At 45.2% G+C, this 20,253-nt stretch overlaps 1 protein-coding gene across 1 annotated transcript in view; it reads left to right on the top strand.

Annotated features, from left to right (window-relative positions):
- Positions 1-1,206: 1,206 nt before the first annotated feature.
- The window catches only part of LGMN (legumain), a 37,414-nt gene continuing 18,367 nt past the window's right edge, over positions 1,207-20,253 (top strand). Inside the window, exons 1-2 of the mRNA XM_059914858.1 lie at positions 1,207-1,298; positions 10,955-11,121. Of these exons, the coding sequence (XP_059770841.1) occupies positions 10,984-11,121 (138 nt within the window). The 5' untranslated portion in view covers positions 1,207-1,298; positions 10,955-10,983. The remainder of the gene's footprint in view (positions 1,299-10,954; positions 11,122-20,253) is intronic.

Raw genomic sequence — 20,253 nt, 5'->3', positions numbered from 1 at the left:
TTCCCCAAAACAGCCATACCTAAACCAATGGGTGTGGCTGTGTTCCTTTTTTTTTTTTGGCGGCACCGGCAGCTTGTGGGATCTTAGTTGCCTGACCAGGGATCAAACCTGGCCCCAGCAGTGAAAGCGTGGAGTCCTAACCACTGGACTGCCAGGGAATTACCGAGGCTGTGCTCTCATAGACTTTTATTCACAAAATAGGCAGTAGGCCCAGGGTAGTATGCTGACCTATGATTTACTGTAAAAGAGGATTATAAAAGAAGATCAGGGAATTCCCTGGCGGTACGTGGTGGTTACGCCTCTGCGCTTTCACTGCCAAGGGCCTGGGTTCAATCCCTAGTCAGGGAACTAAGATCCCATAAGCTGCCCCGCCAAAAAAAAAAAAGACAACCCATGAATGTAGTCCTATATCTTGCACTTGACGTCTTGATGTCCTTGGGCAAAACTGGACTTATTCCCTCACAATAATTCAACTCAACTTTCTGTGCTCCACAACATGGCACTTTGTATGTATAGTATTTCATTTTTCTCTCCCTGTGAGATAATACCAACCGTCTGAGAAGTAGCATTGCATATGGATTAAAAGCACGGGATTCTGCAACTAGACTGCCTGGCTCCGAATTCTGGCTCTGCCACTTCAGAGGTGTGTGACCTTCAGAAAATTAACCTCCCTGACAAAACTTCCCTCCGTTGCCCTATGTGTACGCTAATAGTTCCTCCATCTCGTAGGGTTGTTAGGAGGATGAAACGGATCTGCACATCGAATCTCCTGGGGCTCTTTAAAGATTCCAAAACCCAGGCCACACGCAGACCAATGAACTCACAGTCTCTAGGGTGAGGCGGAGGCATCAGTGTCTCTGAAGCTACTCTAGGTAGTTCCAATATGTGCACAAGTTTGGAAACTGAGGGTTAAAGTGCTCCGCGCGCTGGCTTTGATCCTTGGGTGGAATCACTGCGCCCCCTGTTCCCACGCACTCCAGGACCCCCGTCCCCACCCACCCACCCACCCAGCCCTAGCTCACTGCGTACCCGCCTCCCTGGGTTTCTTGAGCCTCAGAGCTCAGAAGGCCCGGCGGGTGCACGCTGGGACTCGTAGTCCCTGCGACTCTCCGGCCTCTTTCCCGCCTCCCATTGGCTTTCGAAGACGCCCCGCCCCGAAGCTCCGCCAATCACCATGGCGCAGCAGACCCTCAAAGCGGGGAGCGAGGACACTGCTCTGCAATCACTGCAGGGCGGCTGTCGGAAGGTGGCTGGTTGGAGGCGGCGCGTCGCGAGGAGTTCCCACGGTCCCACCCCAGGTAACCGTGATTCCTGGCAGGGGACTGGGACTGGGTCCCAAGCCCCGGACTAGGGTCGCCCATCTGCCACAGCTCTTGGCTTCAAGGCGGGGATTTTCAGTTTCCCCGGCCTTTTCTGAGTAATCCATTTCTCACCCAGCGAAAGGGAGTTTCGGCAAACGATGAATCCCGAGGGAAACCCTGCGACCTCTCAGCCTGCCGTGCTGTGGGATTGTCGGTTGGCAGGGTGGGACTCCTTCTGTTGCGCGTGCTCTGGCTGGAAACCCAGGCTCCTCCGAGCTCACAGAGAAACAGACCCAAGACGAGGGCACATTTACTAAGGTCTCATAGCCGGAGAGTGCCGGGTGGTGTCTGGGGCCTGGTTCCCAAATTCACAGTCTACAAACAGGTCAAGCTGTTGAGGCTTGTCATGCAGAGGATTGCACCCGTTTGCAGTTAGTTCTCAGTAGTCCAAGGGGGAAGGGGTTATGTTAACCACCACAACTAATATACCCAAACGTATAAAAACATCCCTTCTGAGAAATCAGGAAAGCTCTGCTTCTCAGAGGCTTGAGCTGGTGGGAGTTACAGGATGATTCACATCAGCCATGGAAGTGAAGGTTATCTGGATTTGGTCCCCTGCTCCTAACTATTAGAGTTGAGGTTATACCCACATGTGTTATTCAGTGCCAAGAATTGCAGAATCTGGGGGCTGGGAGAAGGAACTTTGCGTCATGTTCTTCGTTTGAGAGGTGAAAATAAATGCCCGGGATTTGAGAGTTGCCCTGTGGTACGTAGTGAGTGGAGTAGCCCCGCTTTCTTTACTCCAGGGCTGCATTAGTTAGCAAACATATATTGAGCCTTACTACGCTTTTTGAGCAGGGATTATTTCGTGAAGGGGAGAGGCAGTCTACCATGAACCATTCCAGTGTTCCAGGGGCAGCATCTAACCCTGACTTGTGGGAAGAGATAGAACTTCGCAGAGAAGGGAATGATTGAATGGAGTTTGAGGGACGGGCAGGAGCTGATGAGATGAAGGAGAAGAGCTTTTCACCTGGAAAACAGCATGATGAAGGCAGGGAAAGAGCACCAATTTTGGACCTGGAGTCCCGGAGCCTGGTTGGAGCAAGGGATTTCATGTGGATAGTGGAGAACAGAGAGGCACATCTTGCAGGACCTCCTGTGCTGCTGTAAGAGATTTGGATTTTGTCCTGAAAGCCCCGGAAGCCGAATTTAGTAGATGTGTATCTTAGATACTCTCTAATGTGGAAAAGTGTTGGAGAGAGGCCACACCAGGGAGCTCATTGCAGTAATTCCCAGGAGAATTGCTGAGGGTTTTAAAGACAGTTGCAGTGGGAAGGGAGAGAAGATGAGAAAAGGGTTGTGAACTGTTAAGGAGGTGAACACCATACCCAGTATTGTTCAGTAAAAATATACTGAAGTGAATTCTGTCTCTTGAGTTTTCCACCTATGACTATCTTTTAAGGAAATTACCAGCATTTTTTTTCCCCCTTAAACTGCAGACGTTGCTTTGTAGACCAAAATTCGAATCCCAGTTTAGGATGGGGAAATTATCACATATGTCGAGGATGTTGAAATCTGAATGGTTAAACATATAAGACTTGAATTTTCCTGTAATCCAGGAGACACAAATTAAACCCCATAATTAGATCACTTTATATCTATCAGATTAAGAATTATGAAGTTTGATACTCTCAAGAGATGATAGAAATTTGGAAGAGTATCTTAGAACAGTACAGCTGCTAGCAAAATAGGTATATCTTTTTTTTTTTTAATTTTATTTTTGGCTGCGTTGGGTTTTCGTTGCTGCACGCAGGCTTTCTCTAGTTGCGGCGAGCGGGGGCTACTCTTCGTTGTGGTGAGCGGGCTTCTCACTGCGGTGGCTTCTCTTGTGTGGAGCACGGGCTCTAGGTGTGCAGGCTTCAGTAGTTGCAGCATGCAGGCTCGATAGTTGTGGCTCACGGGCTCTAGAGCGCAGGCTCAGTAGTTGTGGTGCACGAGCTTAGTTGCTCCGCGGCATGTGGGATCTTCCCAGACCAGGGCTCGAACTTGTGTCGCCTGCATTGGCAGGTGGATTCTTAACCACCGCGCCACCAGGGAAGCCCCAAAATAGGTATATCTTAAGACTCAGTGGTTCTACTCCTAAAGTACCTTAGAGAAAGAGACATCTGTATACAAGGAGATGAGTATAAGAATATTTTTGCAACATTGTTTGTAATAGTAAAAAAATTGAAACAGCCTAAATGTCTGTTAGTAGGGGAATGTTAATAAAGTGGATATATATTTTTTAAAGTATAATAAATTTATTGGAACGAAATAACTTACAGTAGTGGTTACCTTGTGGTATGGGGAGAATGGGACAGGACATGGGGGACTATTTTCTCTGTAATGTTTTGTTTATGGGGAAAGAGGGTTAACGGATTTACAGAATATTAACAGTTGATGATCTGGATGATGGTAACAGGTATTTTATGTTATACTTTGTACATTTCTGTAGTTTAATGTGTATCCTTCAATTTTGTAAAATATAAATTATAGCAAAATTGAACTTAACGTCTAGCTATAAAAGTCATGTTCATTGATTTTGGGAAAAGACTACAAACTATTATTAATCCCAGGTTTCAAAATATAGTAATTTGGAAGAAATTCAAAAAAAGGAATTCAAGTGCCAATAAAAGCAGTGAAAATAAAACTGTGGAAAAACCATTAACCATTGGTAAAATTTTACTTTGCTAGATTCCTAATTCTAATCATTAGTAGATTTAAAAAATGTAGGGAGGGGGAAGGGTAAGCTGGGATGAAGTGAGAGAGTGGCATTGACATATATACACTACCAAATGTAAAATAGATAGCTAGCGGGAAGCAGTGGCATAGCGCAGGGAGATCAGCTCGGTGCTTTGTGACCACCTAGAGGGGTGGGATAGGGAGGGTGGGAGGGAAACGCAAGAGGGAGGGCATATGGGGATATATGTATACGGATAGCTGCTTCACTTTGTTATACAGCAGAAACTAACACACCATTGTAAAGCAATTATACTCCAATAAAGATGTCAAAAAAAAAATCCTTGATGTAAAAAATAAAAATAAATAAATAATAAATAATGCTTTCTTGACTATATCCATTTTGAAATATGATATAGCTGCTAGTACCTTTTGTAATGTTAAAAAATAATTTTTAAAAAGTAGAGTCATAATTCTGTACAGATATAAAAATGAACAAATGTTAAAGATTGTATTTAACTTATTTTTAAAATATTTTTTCTTATCTTTTTTTATTTTTCTTTTTATTTTTTATTTATTTATGGCTGTGTTGGGTCTTCGTTTCTGTGTGAGGGCTTTCTCTAGTTGTGGCAAGTGGGGGCCACTCTTCATCGCGGTGCGTGGGCCTCTCATTATCGCGGCCTCTCTTGTTGCGGAGCACAGGCTCCAGATGCGCAGGCTCAGTAATTGTGGCTCACGGGCCCAGCTGCTCCGCGGCATGTGGAATCTTCCCAGACCAGGGCTCGAACCTGTGTCCCTTGCATTGGCAGGCAGATTCTCAACCACTGCGCCACCAAGGAAACCCTATTTAACTTATTAATGAGGAGATTCAGTGAGGTATTACAACCAGTTCAAAGGAGATTCCAAAGTACATTTGTAGATTAGAAATACTGAAATGTGTGTTGTGAAGCCTGGCTTCTTTCTTTCACTAGGGGAGTCACTTGAACCTTCACTTGATAAAATTCATTTGCATGTCTTTAGACATGAATTACTAGCATTGCTAGTATCCATGGTTTACAGAGTTGTGAAAAAAATTTCCATAGAATCAGAATTAGATAACCTTGAAGGACATGCTCTAATCTAGAATCTGCCTTGCCACTGAATCAGAAATTTTCCCTATGGAAAAAAGTTTGATTAACTAACTTGAACAAAATCCGTATTTTGTTTGAGATTTGAGATAAGACCTATTTGGATTATTTTTTTATTTATTTCACTCTTGAAACAGGAAATCAAAGGATTTGAGAACTGAATGGGCCCTTAATAATTTAGTTCTACTGTCTCATTTCACAGATGGACAATTAAGGCCCAGAGAGGGTCTCCCTTGACTTAGTAACTACCTGTCCGATATTAAAGAGTAATTGCAGCTGACATTTGTTAAAAAATGGCAAGATGGGTTTTATTCCAGCTGTTGCATTAGAAGAGAGACACTTCAGTATAGAACTGAGTTCAACTCCAAATACATCAAGGACAGCTGAGACTTATCACCAGTAGGCAGAGTGGGAGGGTCAGTGGCTGAAAAATTACTAAGAGGAGCTTGATTAGATGTCAAAGATGGGAGATTCTTGCAGGATTCTTGCTAAACCTGGGCTCAGCAGGCCAAGGTCTAGTCAGGAGGAGGGCTCAGAGGAGCTTGACTTAAGTTTGGTGAAGGAGGGGTCCTTGTCATCTGTCCTTGTCTCTCTTGCATGTTGTCCGCCAGGGACCACTTGCATGATGATTTTGTTGTAAGCCCCCAGGGAACAGATAGCAGGATCAAAAACCTGTAGGTTTGGAAGGCTCTTCACAGATAACATTGTCTGCCCAGCTGCTTCTCCTGGCTTTGATGGTTCGCTGTCTCTTGCAAGTAGCAAGTACAGGGCTGATGGTGGGAGGTCATCATGGTGGTTAAGGTGTGGGCTTTGGTGTCAGACATGGAGTTGAACTTGATTCTGCTATTTAGATGGTCCTCTAACGGTAGCCTATTACTTGCATTGCTGGTAACAGTTGATCTAGAATGGGCATTCTGCCCCAAACCTCCCAAATGGATAAACCCCACTTGATGGTACACTTCCTGAAGTCAAGTGGAGTCCTTCAATTGAATCACTGACCTCATGTAGCCCTGTAGCCTGAGAGGGTCGCAGGACCAGTGGAACCAGTGAGGACCTGTCCTTGGAGGCTGCTGAAATTCATTTGTAAAGGCTTGTCCATTGACTTTGACTTTGTGTGGTTCAGGTTCTCCTTTGATGGATTCTTCTTCTAAGAGCTCTTTATAACCGATTACCAACAAGCGCTTTAAAATAGTAGGGTGGTGAAGAGCACTGTGGGAATCCTGCTACTGGGGGAAACTTGGAGGCCCTGGGGTGTGGGGTATAGCGCTGCCATCTGTGGTTGCAGGGTCTCCCAGATGTTCACATAAACAGTGCTTTTTTGTGACAAGCGAGGTGGTGTAGTGGAAGAAGCAACCTTTGGAATGAGATCTGTGTGTCACCCAGCAGTGCCACTTTCTACCTAGTTTCTCCGCCTCTGCGAGTCCGTCTCAGCTGAAGGGAGTAATGAGACTGCTCACAGGCTGTTGTGAGGATGGTAAAGTGCCTCACACACTGCATGGCTCATAGACACATACATACCCCACTCTCCCACCGTGTGCAGCAACACAGAGCACTCTTGGGGAGACTTCCGTCCCGCCCCTGGTTAGAGCAAAAACTACCTGGGTCATTTTCTCCCTGCAGACAGTTAGCAGACTAAACACATACCCCTAACCATCCCCTTGGAGGTCTTTCCACGCTTGGCACGTTAAAAACTGCCTTCCTCTTTTAAAGGCATCACCGTATCCCATTATAAGGATGTATCATGATTTAACTAGACAGGCTCCTGTAGATGACCATTTATGTTGCTTCCAGGGTTTTGCTGCTACACACAGGCAGGCTCCCTTACCTTCTTAAAATCTTCCCCTTTTGAAAATGATACCTGCCACTCCCACTGGGACTGCCTCCCCCGCCTTTATTTCTTCCCCAGCACTCATCACCACCGGACAACCTGTGCGTTTGAATGGTCTGTCTCTTCCAGCTAGAATGTCAGCTCTGCGAAGGGTTTCATCTGTTTGGCGCCCTGTTCAGTGCCTGTGAGCACCTGGTGGGTGCTCAGGCCATGTTTGTTGGATGGATGGGTGGGTAGACAGGAAGAAGTAGATGACAACGCCTGTGTGACTGGTGCCATGGAGGACCACGAGCAAAAATAGCAGTCACCAAGGGCTAGTTTGGCAGGGATCATTTACATTTTCTTCTTGAACTTTTCACTCTGATGAAACAAGAATAATAGGTATGCTGCAAGACTATGACTTTGTTTTCATGTTTTGACTTTGTCAAGAATATTGCTGACCAGGAAATTGCCGTCTGAGACCTGCTGCTTTGAGATGTGTTCATTGCTGAGGGCAGTGGAAGGATTATATTACTTTCACATCTTTCCTTTGCCCCAGGCCCCAATATGTTTCCCAGAATAGCATTAGTATGTTTTTTTAAGTGGCATTTCCCAATCAGTGTCACACTGTGAGGCTTTTATTTATTTATTTATTTATTTATTTAAAAACTTTATTTATTTAATTTATTTATTTTTGGCTGCATTGGGTGTTCGTTGCTGCACGCAGGCTTTCTCCAGTTGCAGTGAGCAGGGGCTACTCTTCATTACGGTGTGTGGGATTCTCACTGCGGTGGCTTCTCTTGTTGCAGCGCGGGCTCTAGGCGTGCGGGCTTCAGTAGTTGTGGCACGCGGGCTCAGTAGTTGTGGTGCGTGGGCTCTAGAGCACAGGCTCGGTAGTTGTGGCGCACGGGCTTAGTTGCTCCGCGACATGTGGGATCTTCCTTGACCAGGGCTTGAACCCGTGTCGCCTGCATTGGCAGGCGGATTCTTTACCACTGCACCACCAGCGAAGTCCCTCTGAGGCTTTTAACTTGGCATTGTGTTCAAGGAACCACAACTCTGTGTTTATAAGAAGAAAAAAAAAGAAGATAGACAGGAACCATTGCCAGATGTTAACCATGAAAATATCACTTGTGTATGAATAAGGTACTTTGCCTCACCGAGGAGTAACTTGCTAGTATTTTAGTAGAAGAATGAAAGGTAAACTGGAACTTGTAAAAATAACCTGGTGGTGTTTTTTGTTTACTAATTTAGGCAGTTGAGCTGGTGATGTCTATTCTGTTGTCCACAGTCAGGCAACCATTCAATTTTAGTATTTTATTTAAATATGAAGCGGGGGGACTTCCCTGGTGGTCCAGTGGTTAAGGATCCACGCTTCCACTGCAGGGGCCATGAGTTCGGTCCCTGGTCAGGGGAACTAAGATCCTGCATGCTGTGAGGCACAGAAAAAAAAAAAAGAGGGGAAAAAGTCACACACCAGTGTCTCCAGAGGAATGAGCCCCTTCGGGATTAAGTCGCATGATCAAAACTCAGAAGAGAGTGGTGTGCAAACCAGAGAGCCTGTTTCATGATTGTCGATGAAAGATGATAAAAACCCCAGGCTGTACCAGTCACGTGGGCTGAGAGCACATTCTGGCTCACTGTTGTTTCAGTTTTATCGGAACGTAGCCATGTCTACTGGTTTCCGTATTGTCTCTGGCTGCTTTCGTGATACCGTGGTAATTGAAGAGTTGTGATGGAAGTGGTGTGACCTGCAAAGCTGAAAACACTTACTTTCCAACCCTTTACAGAAAAAGTTTGCCGACCCCTACCCCATGGGACGGCTTCCTGGGAGGCTTGGCTGCAGCCAGGAGGCTGCTGGTTGGAGGACCTCAGCAGTCACTGGCACACCTCCCCTCCCGTGTGGAGGCCACTGCAGAGCTCTGGGGACGGAAGTTTGGCTGTCTCTTGCCTGACCTCACTGCTGCTGCTTCATACATTTGTATAACTTCACCTTTTATTGCCCCATGGTGAGCCCTGGGCAGGTCGAGTGGACTTGGGAGAGCATCCTCCGATACACGCTAACGTATTAACAGACCAGCAGGTTCCAGCGTTGGGGCAGCCTGGGCAGTCCACTGCCCTCATCTGTTACGCACCTTGACCGTTTCAAGACAATCTTGAAAACAAACCTGGGGCACGTTATTGTAGTAACCCGTGCATCCATGACCTTGCGGTGGAGCTAAAGAAACCTGGATCTAGCACCAACTCAGATTCTTAATTCTTACACATTAAGAACGGAGTTCTTGGGAGGAGTTATCCGGGGGATAGAGTAGTGTGGTTTCTTGATGGGGATGCCAGGCTTCTGGGCGGAGCCGACTAGAGCCTGCCAGGGTTAAGGAAGAGGCCTGCTGTGAGTCCAAGTGTTGTCCTGGGCATCACCCAGAGCTTGTCAGAAATGCAGAGTCTCAGGCCCTGCCCAGGCCTACTGAATCAGAATCTGCCTTCTAACAAGCCCCCCAGGTGATCTCGGCGTACAGTCAAGTTGGAGAAGCGCCGGCCCAAGGTGCTTTTACTTTTTCAAACTTTTACCAGACTCAGGGCTTCCTGTTTTTTCACTTGGGGGGAAATCCATCATTTTGAGTTTCAGCACAGTGTCAGGCACAGTTGCTGAGGATGGTTTCTTAGGCTTAGACGTGGTTCATGCCTTAGCTGGCTGTGCGATCCGTGAGGACAGAGGCTTTGTCCTGTCCCTGCTGTGTTCCCGGCACCCAGCGCTTTGTTTGGCAGGGTTGGAGTTCAGGAGACTCTGGCCGAGTGGGTGAATGAATGAGTGAATAAATTAGTGAATGAGCGAATGAGCGCTGTTTTGTCAAAAGGCATCGGAGGCAGAGGTTAGCCTCCTAGACTTTGTTCTGTTCTGAGTCCCTATATCTCAGAGCAGACTGAGATGCTCAAAGACTGTTTTTCCTCTTGTCTCAGAGTGACAGGCCTGGCTTCTGTCACAGGAAGGCTGTTTTTTAAAATAACATAGTCAGGACACAGGGCAGTAAGATAACATACTTGTCTGAGTAATGCAAAGTGGCCTCAGTCTTGCTTTTTGTGCTTTAAAGCCCTTTAAAGTTTTGGCAATGAAGTATAAAATTGGGCATGTACTTCATTAAGAATAAAGTCTTGAGATGCAGAACCATGTAGCAGAAAGGCTGGACCAGGGATTCAGAAGGCATTGGTTCTGATCTCTGCCCAGAGCTGACTGTCTATAGATATTGGGCAAGTCACTTCTCTCGTGCTTCAACCTCCCCATCCTGTAAAACAAGGATTAAAATATTTGCCCTGCCTCTTGTACAGAATAATGTACATGGGTTGTAAGTGTTATGCAAAGACATTCATTTGGGCTGCCAGTGTTAGACTATAGCTTATCCAGATAACTCACAAACATAAATTGCTCCCCCCCGTGTTTATATTGAATGTATGCTGAATTTTTACAAACTTTATTGTATAATTAATATATATTAATTGTAGTAAAAGAGACAGAAATAAAGATCATCCTTAATTCCACCTACCACCCAAGAATAACTGCTGTTAAATTTTGTCTGCCTTCCACATTTTGCTATGCACACATTATATGTCTATTTTCTTACAAACAGTTCATAGTATGTGGTAGGCGTTTTTCCAACACGGTCAAGTTTGTTGATGAATTTTGTCTGCCATATTCCAAGTTGTGACAGAAACTTTAAAAGGTTGCCCCAAGAGCTTTCTCACTATTCTTTGATTTATACTCATAACTTCAACCCACAGTGAAGGTTGGGAGCTATGGGCAGTCCCCTGCTCCACCCGGGGAAAAGGGCCACAGAGCTAAGAATAAAATTCTGCTCTGTCATCATTTTTATCCTCAGCATGTTGTGTCTGATGACTAAATCGTCTTATCTTTTTGACCCATTTGCTGTGATCTTTTCTTAGGGGCCAGTAATGTTCTTCTGTTCGTGTCATTCCTTTTTTGCTTGACTCAGCCCTTTTCTTCCCAGGTTTCTGCAGTGGAACTCCAGGGCGCAGAATGATTTGGGAAGTCGCTGTGTTGCTTAGTTTGGTCCTGGGAGTTGGTGCTATTCCTGTGGATGATCCTGAGGACGGAGGCAAGCACTGGGTGGTGATTGTCGCGGGATCAAATGGCTGGTATAATTACAGGCACCAGGTAAGAAAATGCCTAATCGTTTCCTTTATGACACTGGCATTCTGTAAACGATCCTGGACATTGTTACTAGAACAGACTTTTTAAAAAGCCATTTGTGTTCCTATCAGGTTGGCAAAAATAAGTGTGTTGGTGAGGATATGGAGAAATGGGAACTCTCCCACACTGCTGAGTGGATTATAAAATGGTACAGCCATTTTGGAAAACATTTTGGCAGTTTCTCAAAGTGGCCCATCTGGGGTCACCTCAGTCTAATGCAGGGTTTCTCAACCTTGGCACTATTGCCACTTGGGTCCAGGTAATTCTTTATTGTTGGGGGGGCTGTCCTGCACATTGTAGGATGTTTACCAGCATCCTTGACCTTTGCCCTCTAGATACCAGGAGCATCACCCAACCCACTGTCACGACCAAAGTTGTCTCCAGCCTTTGCCAAATGTCCCCAGTTGAGACCCACTGGTCTAATGCCTTCAGTTTATAAATAAGGAAACTGAGACTTGAAGAGAGGAGGTGACTCACCCGAGGCCACACAGCAAGTTGAGGTGCAGACGGGACTCTGGTCAAAGCATCGCGAGGCCTCTTTGCCCTCCACGCCTCTGCCCTGCTGCTCTGCCCTTACCCCTTTCTCCTCATCTTTCCTGGCATTCCCAGCAAATCAGCCTGGCAGAAATCAGAGCGGAAAGAATCTATATTCGTAAATACATTAAAAGTGCAGCCTCCAGGTGAGAATGTAAAATGGTGCAGCTGCTTAGGAAAACAGTCTGGCAGTTCTTTGAAAGTTTCAACACACAGTTACCATATGACCCAGCATTTCAGTCTTTAGGTATATACTAAAATAAATAAATAAACACATATGTCCCCCCTAAAACTTGTACTCAGATGATTAGAGCAGTTTTGTTCACGTTAACCAAAAAGTGGAAACAGTCCAAGTGTCCATCAACTGATAAATGGATAAACAAAATGTAGTCCATCCATACATTTGGCCATAAAAAACAACAAGGGGGCTTCCCTGGTGGTGCAGTGGTTGAGAGTCTGCCTGCCGGTGCAGGGGACACGGGTTCGAGCCCTGGTCTGGGAGGGTCCCACATGCCACGGAGCGACTGGGCCCGTGAGCCACAATTGCTGAGCCTGCGCGTCTGGAGCCTGTGCTCCGCAATAGGTGAGGCCGCAATAGGTGAGGCCGCGATGGTGAGAGCCCTGCGCGCCGCGATGAGGAGTGGCCCCCACTTGCCACAACTAGAGAAAGCCCTCACACAGAAGCGAGGACCCAACACAGCCATAAATAAATAAAACTAAATAAATTAAAACAAAAAAACAAAAAAACAGCAAGGTACTGTATACATGCTTCAACATGGCTGAACCTTAAAACATTATGCTAAGTGAGAGAAGCCAGTCACAAAGGACCATAGGATTCCATTTATATATGAAAGTCTAGCATAGGGAAATCTAGAGAAACAGAATGTAGATTAGTAGTTGCCAAGGTCTGGGCAGAGGGAATGACTGCTCATGGGTATGGGGTCTCTTTTGGGGGTGATGAAAATGTTCTGGAATTTGATAGTGGTGATGGTTGCATGACTTTGTGAACATACTAGAAACCACTGAATTGTATATTTTAAAAGGTTGACTTTTGTGGTATGTGAATTATACCTTAATAAAGTTGTTATTTAAAAAGTCATTGAGGGAATTCCCTGGTGGTTCGGTGGAGAGGACTGCACACTTTCACTGCTGAGGATCTGGGTTCAATCCCTGGTTGGTGAACTAAGATCCCGCAAGCTGTACAGTGCAGCAAAAATAAATAAATAAATAAATAAATAATTTTAGGGACTTCCCTGGTGGTGTGATGGATAAGGCTCCACGCTCCCAATGCAGGAGGCCCAGGTTCGATCCCTGGTCAGGGAACTAGATCCCACATGTGTGCTGCAACTAAGAGTCCACATGCCACAACTAAGAGTTCACATGCCACAACTAAGGAGCCCACGTGCTACAACTAAGGAGCCCATGTGCTGCAACTAAGGAGCTGGCAAGCCGCAACTAAGGAACCCGCCTGCCACAACTAAGACCTGGCGCAACCAAATAAATAACTAAATAAATATTTAAACATTTTTTTAACTTTTAAAAAAAATTTTTAAAAAGAGTAAGAAAATTAAAAAAAAAGAAAAAGAAAAAAAGTCATTGAATCTTTCAGTTCTCAGAGACAAGATGTACAGATGATCACGGTAGGTGCTGGGCTTGCATCTAAGAGCCCTTTACATAAATGAACTCATTTAACCATTGTGGGGTTACGTGCAGTAGGTCTGGTTCTTGTTCCCTTTTTACGGATGCATGGACTGAGGCTTTGAGAAGGTCAGTACTTCAACCCAACGTGGCCCAGATGGCAAGTGGTCGAGCCAGGATTCAAACCCAGGCCGACTAGCTGCAGAGCAGCGCCGTCCAACAGGAGAGCCACCTGTGTCGTGGTGAATTTTCTAGTAGCCACGTTTTTGTTGTGTTTTAAACTAAAAAGAAACAGGTGAAATTAACTTTCATATGTCCTCTTTAACCCAATATAGCCAAACTATCATCATTTCATTTGTAATCAATATAAAAAGTTACTAATGAGATACTTTACGTTTTTTTAAAAAATTCTGAGTCATCAAAATCCAGTGTACGTTTACCTTCACGTTACATTCAGTTTGGATTGGTCATATTTGAAGTGCTCAGTCACCAAGTGTGGCCAGCGGCTGCTGTATTAGACAGCACGGACCTAGCATCTGTGTTCCTGATGGCTTAGCAGGGCTGCCTCACGTGCGTTTCCCTCCCAGGGTGTCAGTTTCATATCTGTTAAATAGGGGTTGGTTTAGATGAACTTCCTACTGGCTCTATAATTTGATGATTATTGAATGACTTATTTCTTGAATGCTTTTTGTTATGTTAGCTGAATAGGAAATTTGGCTTGATTGAAAAATTATTATGGCAAAATGATCTCTTTTCTTTTTAATGCTTAACCCAGACCTGACCCAGTTAAAGAGGAGCAACCCGAGTACTAACTGCCCAGCTCAGTTTTCTCCTCCCTCTCTAACCATGAGTCAGAAAGATGCGGTGTTATAAATATGGGTCACTGATAGTGGATAGGCTGCTTCATCAGCCACCCTGGTTTTTATACAACCAACTTAAAAAAAGCATGTATTGGTTAAATATTATTAAGTATAGGTATCCGATTAACCTTTGCCCCAGAAAACATTTTTAAGTGTTGCTAGTTTCCCTGGGTAAAATATTCCATATCAAAATGGAATGAGGCAAGCAAGGCAAAAAGAAGTGGCCACAGACTGAAATTTTCATCCCTAAATGAGGGAGGATGCTGGCACTGAGACTGTGAAGAGGAAACATGGGTGCTGAATCATCTCTGGCCTCAGCCCATATGCCGGCCGGACCGGTTCTCTTCTCAGCCAACTGCCAACATTTGCCATCTCGACTTTGGAGGCCAAGCACTAAAACAGCATTTGAAAGAACTTTTCCCCTAGAACCTACACAGGCTTTTTTTTTCTACACAGACTTTTTTTTTTTAAATAAGTTTATTTATTTTATTTATTTATTTTTGTCTGTGTTGGGTCTTCATTGCTGTGTGTGGGCTTTCTCTAGTTGCAGCGAGCGGGGACTTCTCACTGCGGTGGCTTCTCTCGTTGCGGAGCACGGGCACTAGGCGCGCGGGCTTCAGTAGTTGTGGCCCGTGGGCTCAGGTAGTTGTGGCTCATGGGCTCTAGAGCACAGGCTCAGTAGTTGTGGTGCATAGGCTGAGTTGCTCCGCGGCATGTGGGATCTTCCCGGACCAGGGATCGAACTCGTGTCCCCTGCGTTGGCAGGCGGATTCTTAACCACTGCGCCACCAGGGAAGACCCTACACAGACTTTTAAACTTACATTTTTATGGAGGTTTATATTTTCCTTGAGTGGAACACGGCACTCATTATCACAAATTTCTTTTGTCTAGGGAAGGTTAGTACAGCAGGCACAATTAAAGCACTGCAGAGAGCTTTTCTGTGCTTTCTGATGGTTATTTAGCCTGTGTTGGTTAAACCGAATTGGATTTCTCTGTTTTCCATTTTTGGCTGGGATAATGGGACGACAGAGAGGGGGTTGGTCGGTCCGGGGTGGTGCTGGTGGGGCGCGCTGCCTCTTGAGTGTTGGGGGGAAGGTCTTGGGGGGAGGGGCTCCTGCAGTGACAGAGGCAAAAGCCAGGCTGCAGCGCGTGGAGGACAGAGGGAGAGGCCCCGCAGTGCGAGCTCAGCTGCACACGGGGACAGCTGCACCATCTATTCTTCCGACAGGCTTGTAAGGGGCAAAAAGAAGTACGTAGGTCACCAGGGGAGGAACAGGACTGGAGGAGGGTTTCTCTTAGGGCAGAGATTTGAGCGCGCTGAGAAGGAAAGTATAAGGCCCAGTGGGGGCGGGGGGGGGGGGCTGGTGTTAAGTAGATTGAAGGTGAAGTTCACCCTTGCCCAGGCCAACAGGAGGACGCTGAGGATGGTGGGAGTTGGGAGGACAGGCAGATGTGAGCCGGGCGTCGCTAGGAGAAGGGGGCTTGGGGGGCGGTTTGAGATCACTGCTGGGCAGGGGGGCACCGAAGGAGGAGGTCTGGCGTGTTGGCAGTAGGACAGGAGTGGTTTGAGTACAGCAGGAGGGGCGAGGGGCTGGGAGAATGCTGGTGCCTCCTCCCCTCTGCTGGTCTCGAGCTGGGGTCTGGAGCGGAAAGGAAGGGAGCTCCACCTCATCCGGGAAGGCTTTGAGAACATCTGCATCCTGGGGCCAGGAGGAAGCGGGGAGGGAGAGGGAGAAGTCTAGAACTCACACACGTCGGAGTCGGGAGGAGAAGATATGATGATGGAGGGTTACATTTCTGAGAGACCGCCTTTCATTTTATATACTTTTAAAGTGTGTACAATTACCACTTTTTAGAAACAGCTTTATTGAAGAGGTATACGTTTACATGTCATACAATTCACCTATCCTGTAGTTTCGTGATTTTTAGTAAATTCAAACAGTTGTGTAAGCATTACCACAGTCTGGTTTTAGGACACTTCCATCATTCTAGAAAGTTCCCCATGCCTGTGCCCATCCCAGCCCTATGCAACCAAGGATCTGCCTTCTGTCTTTATTGTTTTGCCTTCTCCAGAAACTTCATATAAATGGAGTCATACAATATGCAGTCTTTGTGGTGTCTGGCTTCTTTCGCTCAGCATAATGTGTTTGAGGTTAATCCATCTTGTTACTAAATATCGCATATATTTTAAAAACAGAAACATGGATGGAGAGCAGAGCAGAGTAGGACTGACTTGGGGGAATGCAGTTAGCCCAGGAGGGCTGTCCTTGTACAAGCCAGAGGCTGGGCCGGGTCATGGGGAATGTGGGCCGTGGACTTGCACAGACCCCGGGTATAATTCCTTCTCTCCGCTCACCTGCTGTATTAGTTGGAACAAATTACGTGGTCTCACTCTAAACCTCTGATTCTCCTCTGGAAAATTTGAGGTGGTGGTGAGCTCAGTGAGGCATCCCCGCAAAGCCCAGACCCAGGGCTTAGCCTCTGCCACGGTCAGAGCACGTGTCAGGAAGCGGTAATATACACTCAGTGGTAATATACCCTCAATGAGCAGCCTGTGAGGACCACTTCCCAGCCCCTACCTGGTTTGAAAGTGGACCCCTTGGCAGTGACTAGAACACGCCAAGTATTTAGCCTTTGCTCCAAGCCGGCTATCCTTATTTTGCTTACAGTTGTGTCTGAGGTAAGGCAGCACCATCAGTGTCCGGACAGTGACCTGCACCAGGACATCACGGGATGCATTAGTAAGCCCCGTCGGAACTCCTTACGCAAGCCATGAAACAAGCTGAGTCAGCAGTCTCTGTTCAGTAGTCCAGAGGGCTCTGCCTTTCTTTAAAGTCTTGCTCAATACCCTCCTCTCACATGGCACCTCGTATGGCATTTCTGTTTTAAGGGGAAAAATGCATACAGATGAGTTGTGTTCCAGGGAAGTCATTCAAGTAACCTTTAACACCATCTCCAAGTCATTTGACTTGGCCTAACCCTACTTTTATTTATCTCTCTTGGGTACCAGTAAATGCTTGATTCCAACCAAAAACCCTTCTGAATTAAGAAAGAGGCAACCGGGGCTTCCCTGGTGGTGCAGTGGTTGAGAATCTGCCTGCCAATGCAGGGGACACGGGTTCGGGCCCTGGTCTGGGAAGATCCCACATGCCGCGGAGCAACTAGGCCCGTGAGCCACAGCTACTGAGCCTGCGCGTCTGGAGCCTGTGCTCCACAACAAGAGAGGCCACGGTAGTGAGAGGCCCGCGCACCACGATGAAGAGTGACCCCCGCTCACCGCAACTAGAGAAAGCCCTCGCACAGAAACGAAGACCCAACACAGCCAAAAATAAATAAATAAATTTAAAAAAAAAGAAAGAAAGAAAGAAAGAGGCAACCAAGTAACTCCAAGGACTCAAGAGAGAATCACCACTTGGCTTTGAGACCACTGTGTGTGGAGGCAGGGCGTAGGGCATGGTCGGGGGCAGGAGATCTGGGTTGGAAGCCACGAGCCCTTTCTGAGCTTGTCCGCATCTGTGAAATGGGCGTAAAAGCATCTGCCTGTCAAGGTGGTGGTGAGGAGCCAAACGGTGTAGGGGAGCACTAACAGGGCAGGCTGAATATATTTTCTAAAACATATGGTCTTATTGAAGCATATTTTACAGAGCATGTATAATTCACCCATTTCAAGTGTTCAACTCAATGATTTTTTTAGTACACTTACCAAATTGTGCAAACATCACCATAAACCAGTTTTAGAACATTTGCATCTCCCCAGTAAGATCCCTTGGGCCAATTTCCCTACCTCCAGGCCGAGGCAACCACTAATACACTTTCTATCTGTGTAAGTTTGCCTTTTCTGAACATTTCATGTAAGTGGAGCCCTGCAACATGGTCTTTTGTGTCTGGCTTCTCTTAGGGTAATGTTTTTGCGGTTTATCTGTGTTGTAGCATGTATCGGTACTTCATTCCTTTTCTTGCCAAATAGTGTTCCATTGTATGGATAAACCGCATTTTTTTCTCTTTACCAGTTGGTGGACATTTGGGTTGTTTCCATTTTTTTGTCTATTTGAATAATACTGCTAAGAACATTTGTATGCAGGTCTTTGTGTGGATAAATGCTTTTGTTTCTCTTGGGCAGACACCTGGGTCATATGGTAAATTTATACTTAACTTTTTAAGAAACTGTTAAACAATTTTCCAAAATGGCTGCATCATTTTATATTCCCACAAGCAGTAGATGAAGGTTCCTGGTTTATACTCACCAACACTTGTTACTGTCTGTCTGGCTATGAAGTGGTATCTCATTGTGGTTTTAATTTGCATTCCCCTAATAACTAATGATTGTGGACATCATCTTTTTATGGGCTTATTAGTATATCTAGTTAAGTGAAATGTTTATTTAAATCTTTTATCTATTTTTGATTGGACTGATTGTTTTACTGAGGTACAAGAGTTCTCTGCATATTCTAGGTACAAGTCCTCTGTCAGATATGTGTTTTGCAGACATTTTCCTCTTACTCTGCTGTTTGTCTTTTCATTTTCTTACTGGTGTCTTTTGAAGCACTAAAGTTTCTAATTTTGATGATGTCCAGTTTATCAGTTTTTTCCTTTTATAGACCATGCTTTCGGTATCATATCTATGACATCTTTGCAGTTATAACTCAAGGTTCCAAAGATTTTCTCCTAGGTTATCTTCTAAAAGTTCTATTATTTTAGCCCTTCCATTTAAGTCTACGATCCACTTCGAGTTAATTTTTGTATATGGTGTGAAGTGAGGGTCCAAGTTCATCATTTTGCTTATGGATATCCAAATTGTCCCAGCACCATTTGTTGAAAAGACTCTTCTTTCCCAGTGTAGTTTTGAAAACAGGAAGTGAAAGTACTCCAACTTTCTTCTTTTTCAATATTGTTTTTCACTATTCTAGGTCTTTTGCAATTCTATACAAATTTTAGGATCATCTTGTCAATTTCTGCAGAAATCCCTGCTGATCGGTTTTTAAAAATTTTAAGGGTAGTAAGTCTTCTGATCCATGAACATGAGATGTTCCTCTATTTAGATCTTCTTTAATTTCCCTTAGCACTGTTTTATAATTTTCAGTGTGCAGGTCTTGCACTTCTTTTGTTAAATTTATTCCTAAGTTCTTTTTGGTTTTTGATGAACCTGCCTTTTAATATCTGACAGGAGAGGTAAATAATAGTATGACTTGCACTGAGGTGAGTGGGTGGGGTGCCTGCTCACTCCAGTTTCATCATAGGGGAGGTTAAATCTGATATAATATTGGTTTGATTTTTTTTTCTTATGAAATAGACAACAAATGTCTATATAACATGCGTGCAGTTTAAAGAATAATAATAAAATGAATACCTGTGTACCTTGTACCCAACTAAGGCAAAAGAGAATTACGTGTACCTTGTCCCCTGTGTGATCTGAGCCCCCTCCTTTCCTGCCAGAGGGCAAGTTCCTGAGTTTTCTTTTGCTTTGCTTTAGACTTTATCATATATGTATTTAACTAAACAACATAATGTTTACTTTAGTCTGTTTTGACCTTTATATCATGTAAACTGTGGTGAATATTTTTTTCTATGACTTCTTTTTGTCATTACGTTCCTGAGATTCACGTATCTTTTTTTTTTTTTTTAATTTTTTAATTTATTATTTATTTTTTTTAATTATTATTATTATTTTATTTTTGGCTGTGTTGGGTCTTCGTTTCTGTGTGAGGGCTTTCTCCAGTTGCGGCGAGTGGGGGCCACTCTTCATCGTGGTGCGCGGGCCTCTCACTATCGCAGCCTCTCTTGTTGCGGAGCACAGGCTCCAGACGCGCAGGCTCAGTAGCTGTGGCTCACGGGCCCAGTCGCTCCGCGGCATGTGGGATCCTCCCAGACCAGGGCTCGAACCCGTGTCCCCCGCATTGGCAGGCAGACCCTCAACCACTGCGCCACCAGGGAAGCCCCAGATTCATGTATCTTGAAGCATGGGTTGTATTTCATTCAATTTTAGGTATTCCATTTATGTGAGCTTTCTGATATTCCATTATATGAACATAGGGCAGTTTATTTTTCCAGCTATTGATGGTGCTT

The sequence above is a fragment of the Balaenoptera ricei genome, chromosome 2, assembly GCF_028023285.1.
Source record: "Balaenoptera ricei isolate mBalRic1 chromosome 2, mBalRic1.hap2, whole genome shotgun sequence".
Taxonomy (NCBI): Eukaryota; Metazoa; Chordata; class Mammalia; order Artiodactyla; family Balaenopteridae; genus Balaenoptera; species Balaenoptera ricei.
This window is presented reverse-complemented; position numbering and strand designations above follow the sequence as displayed.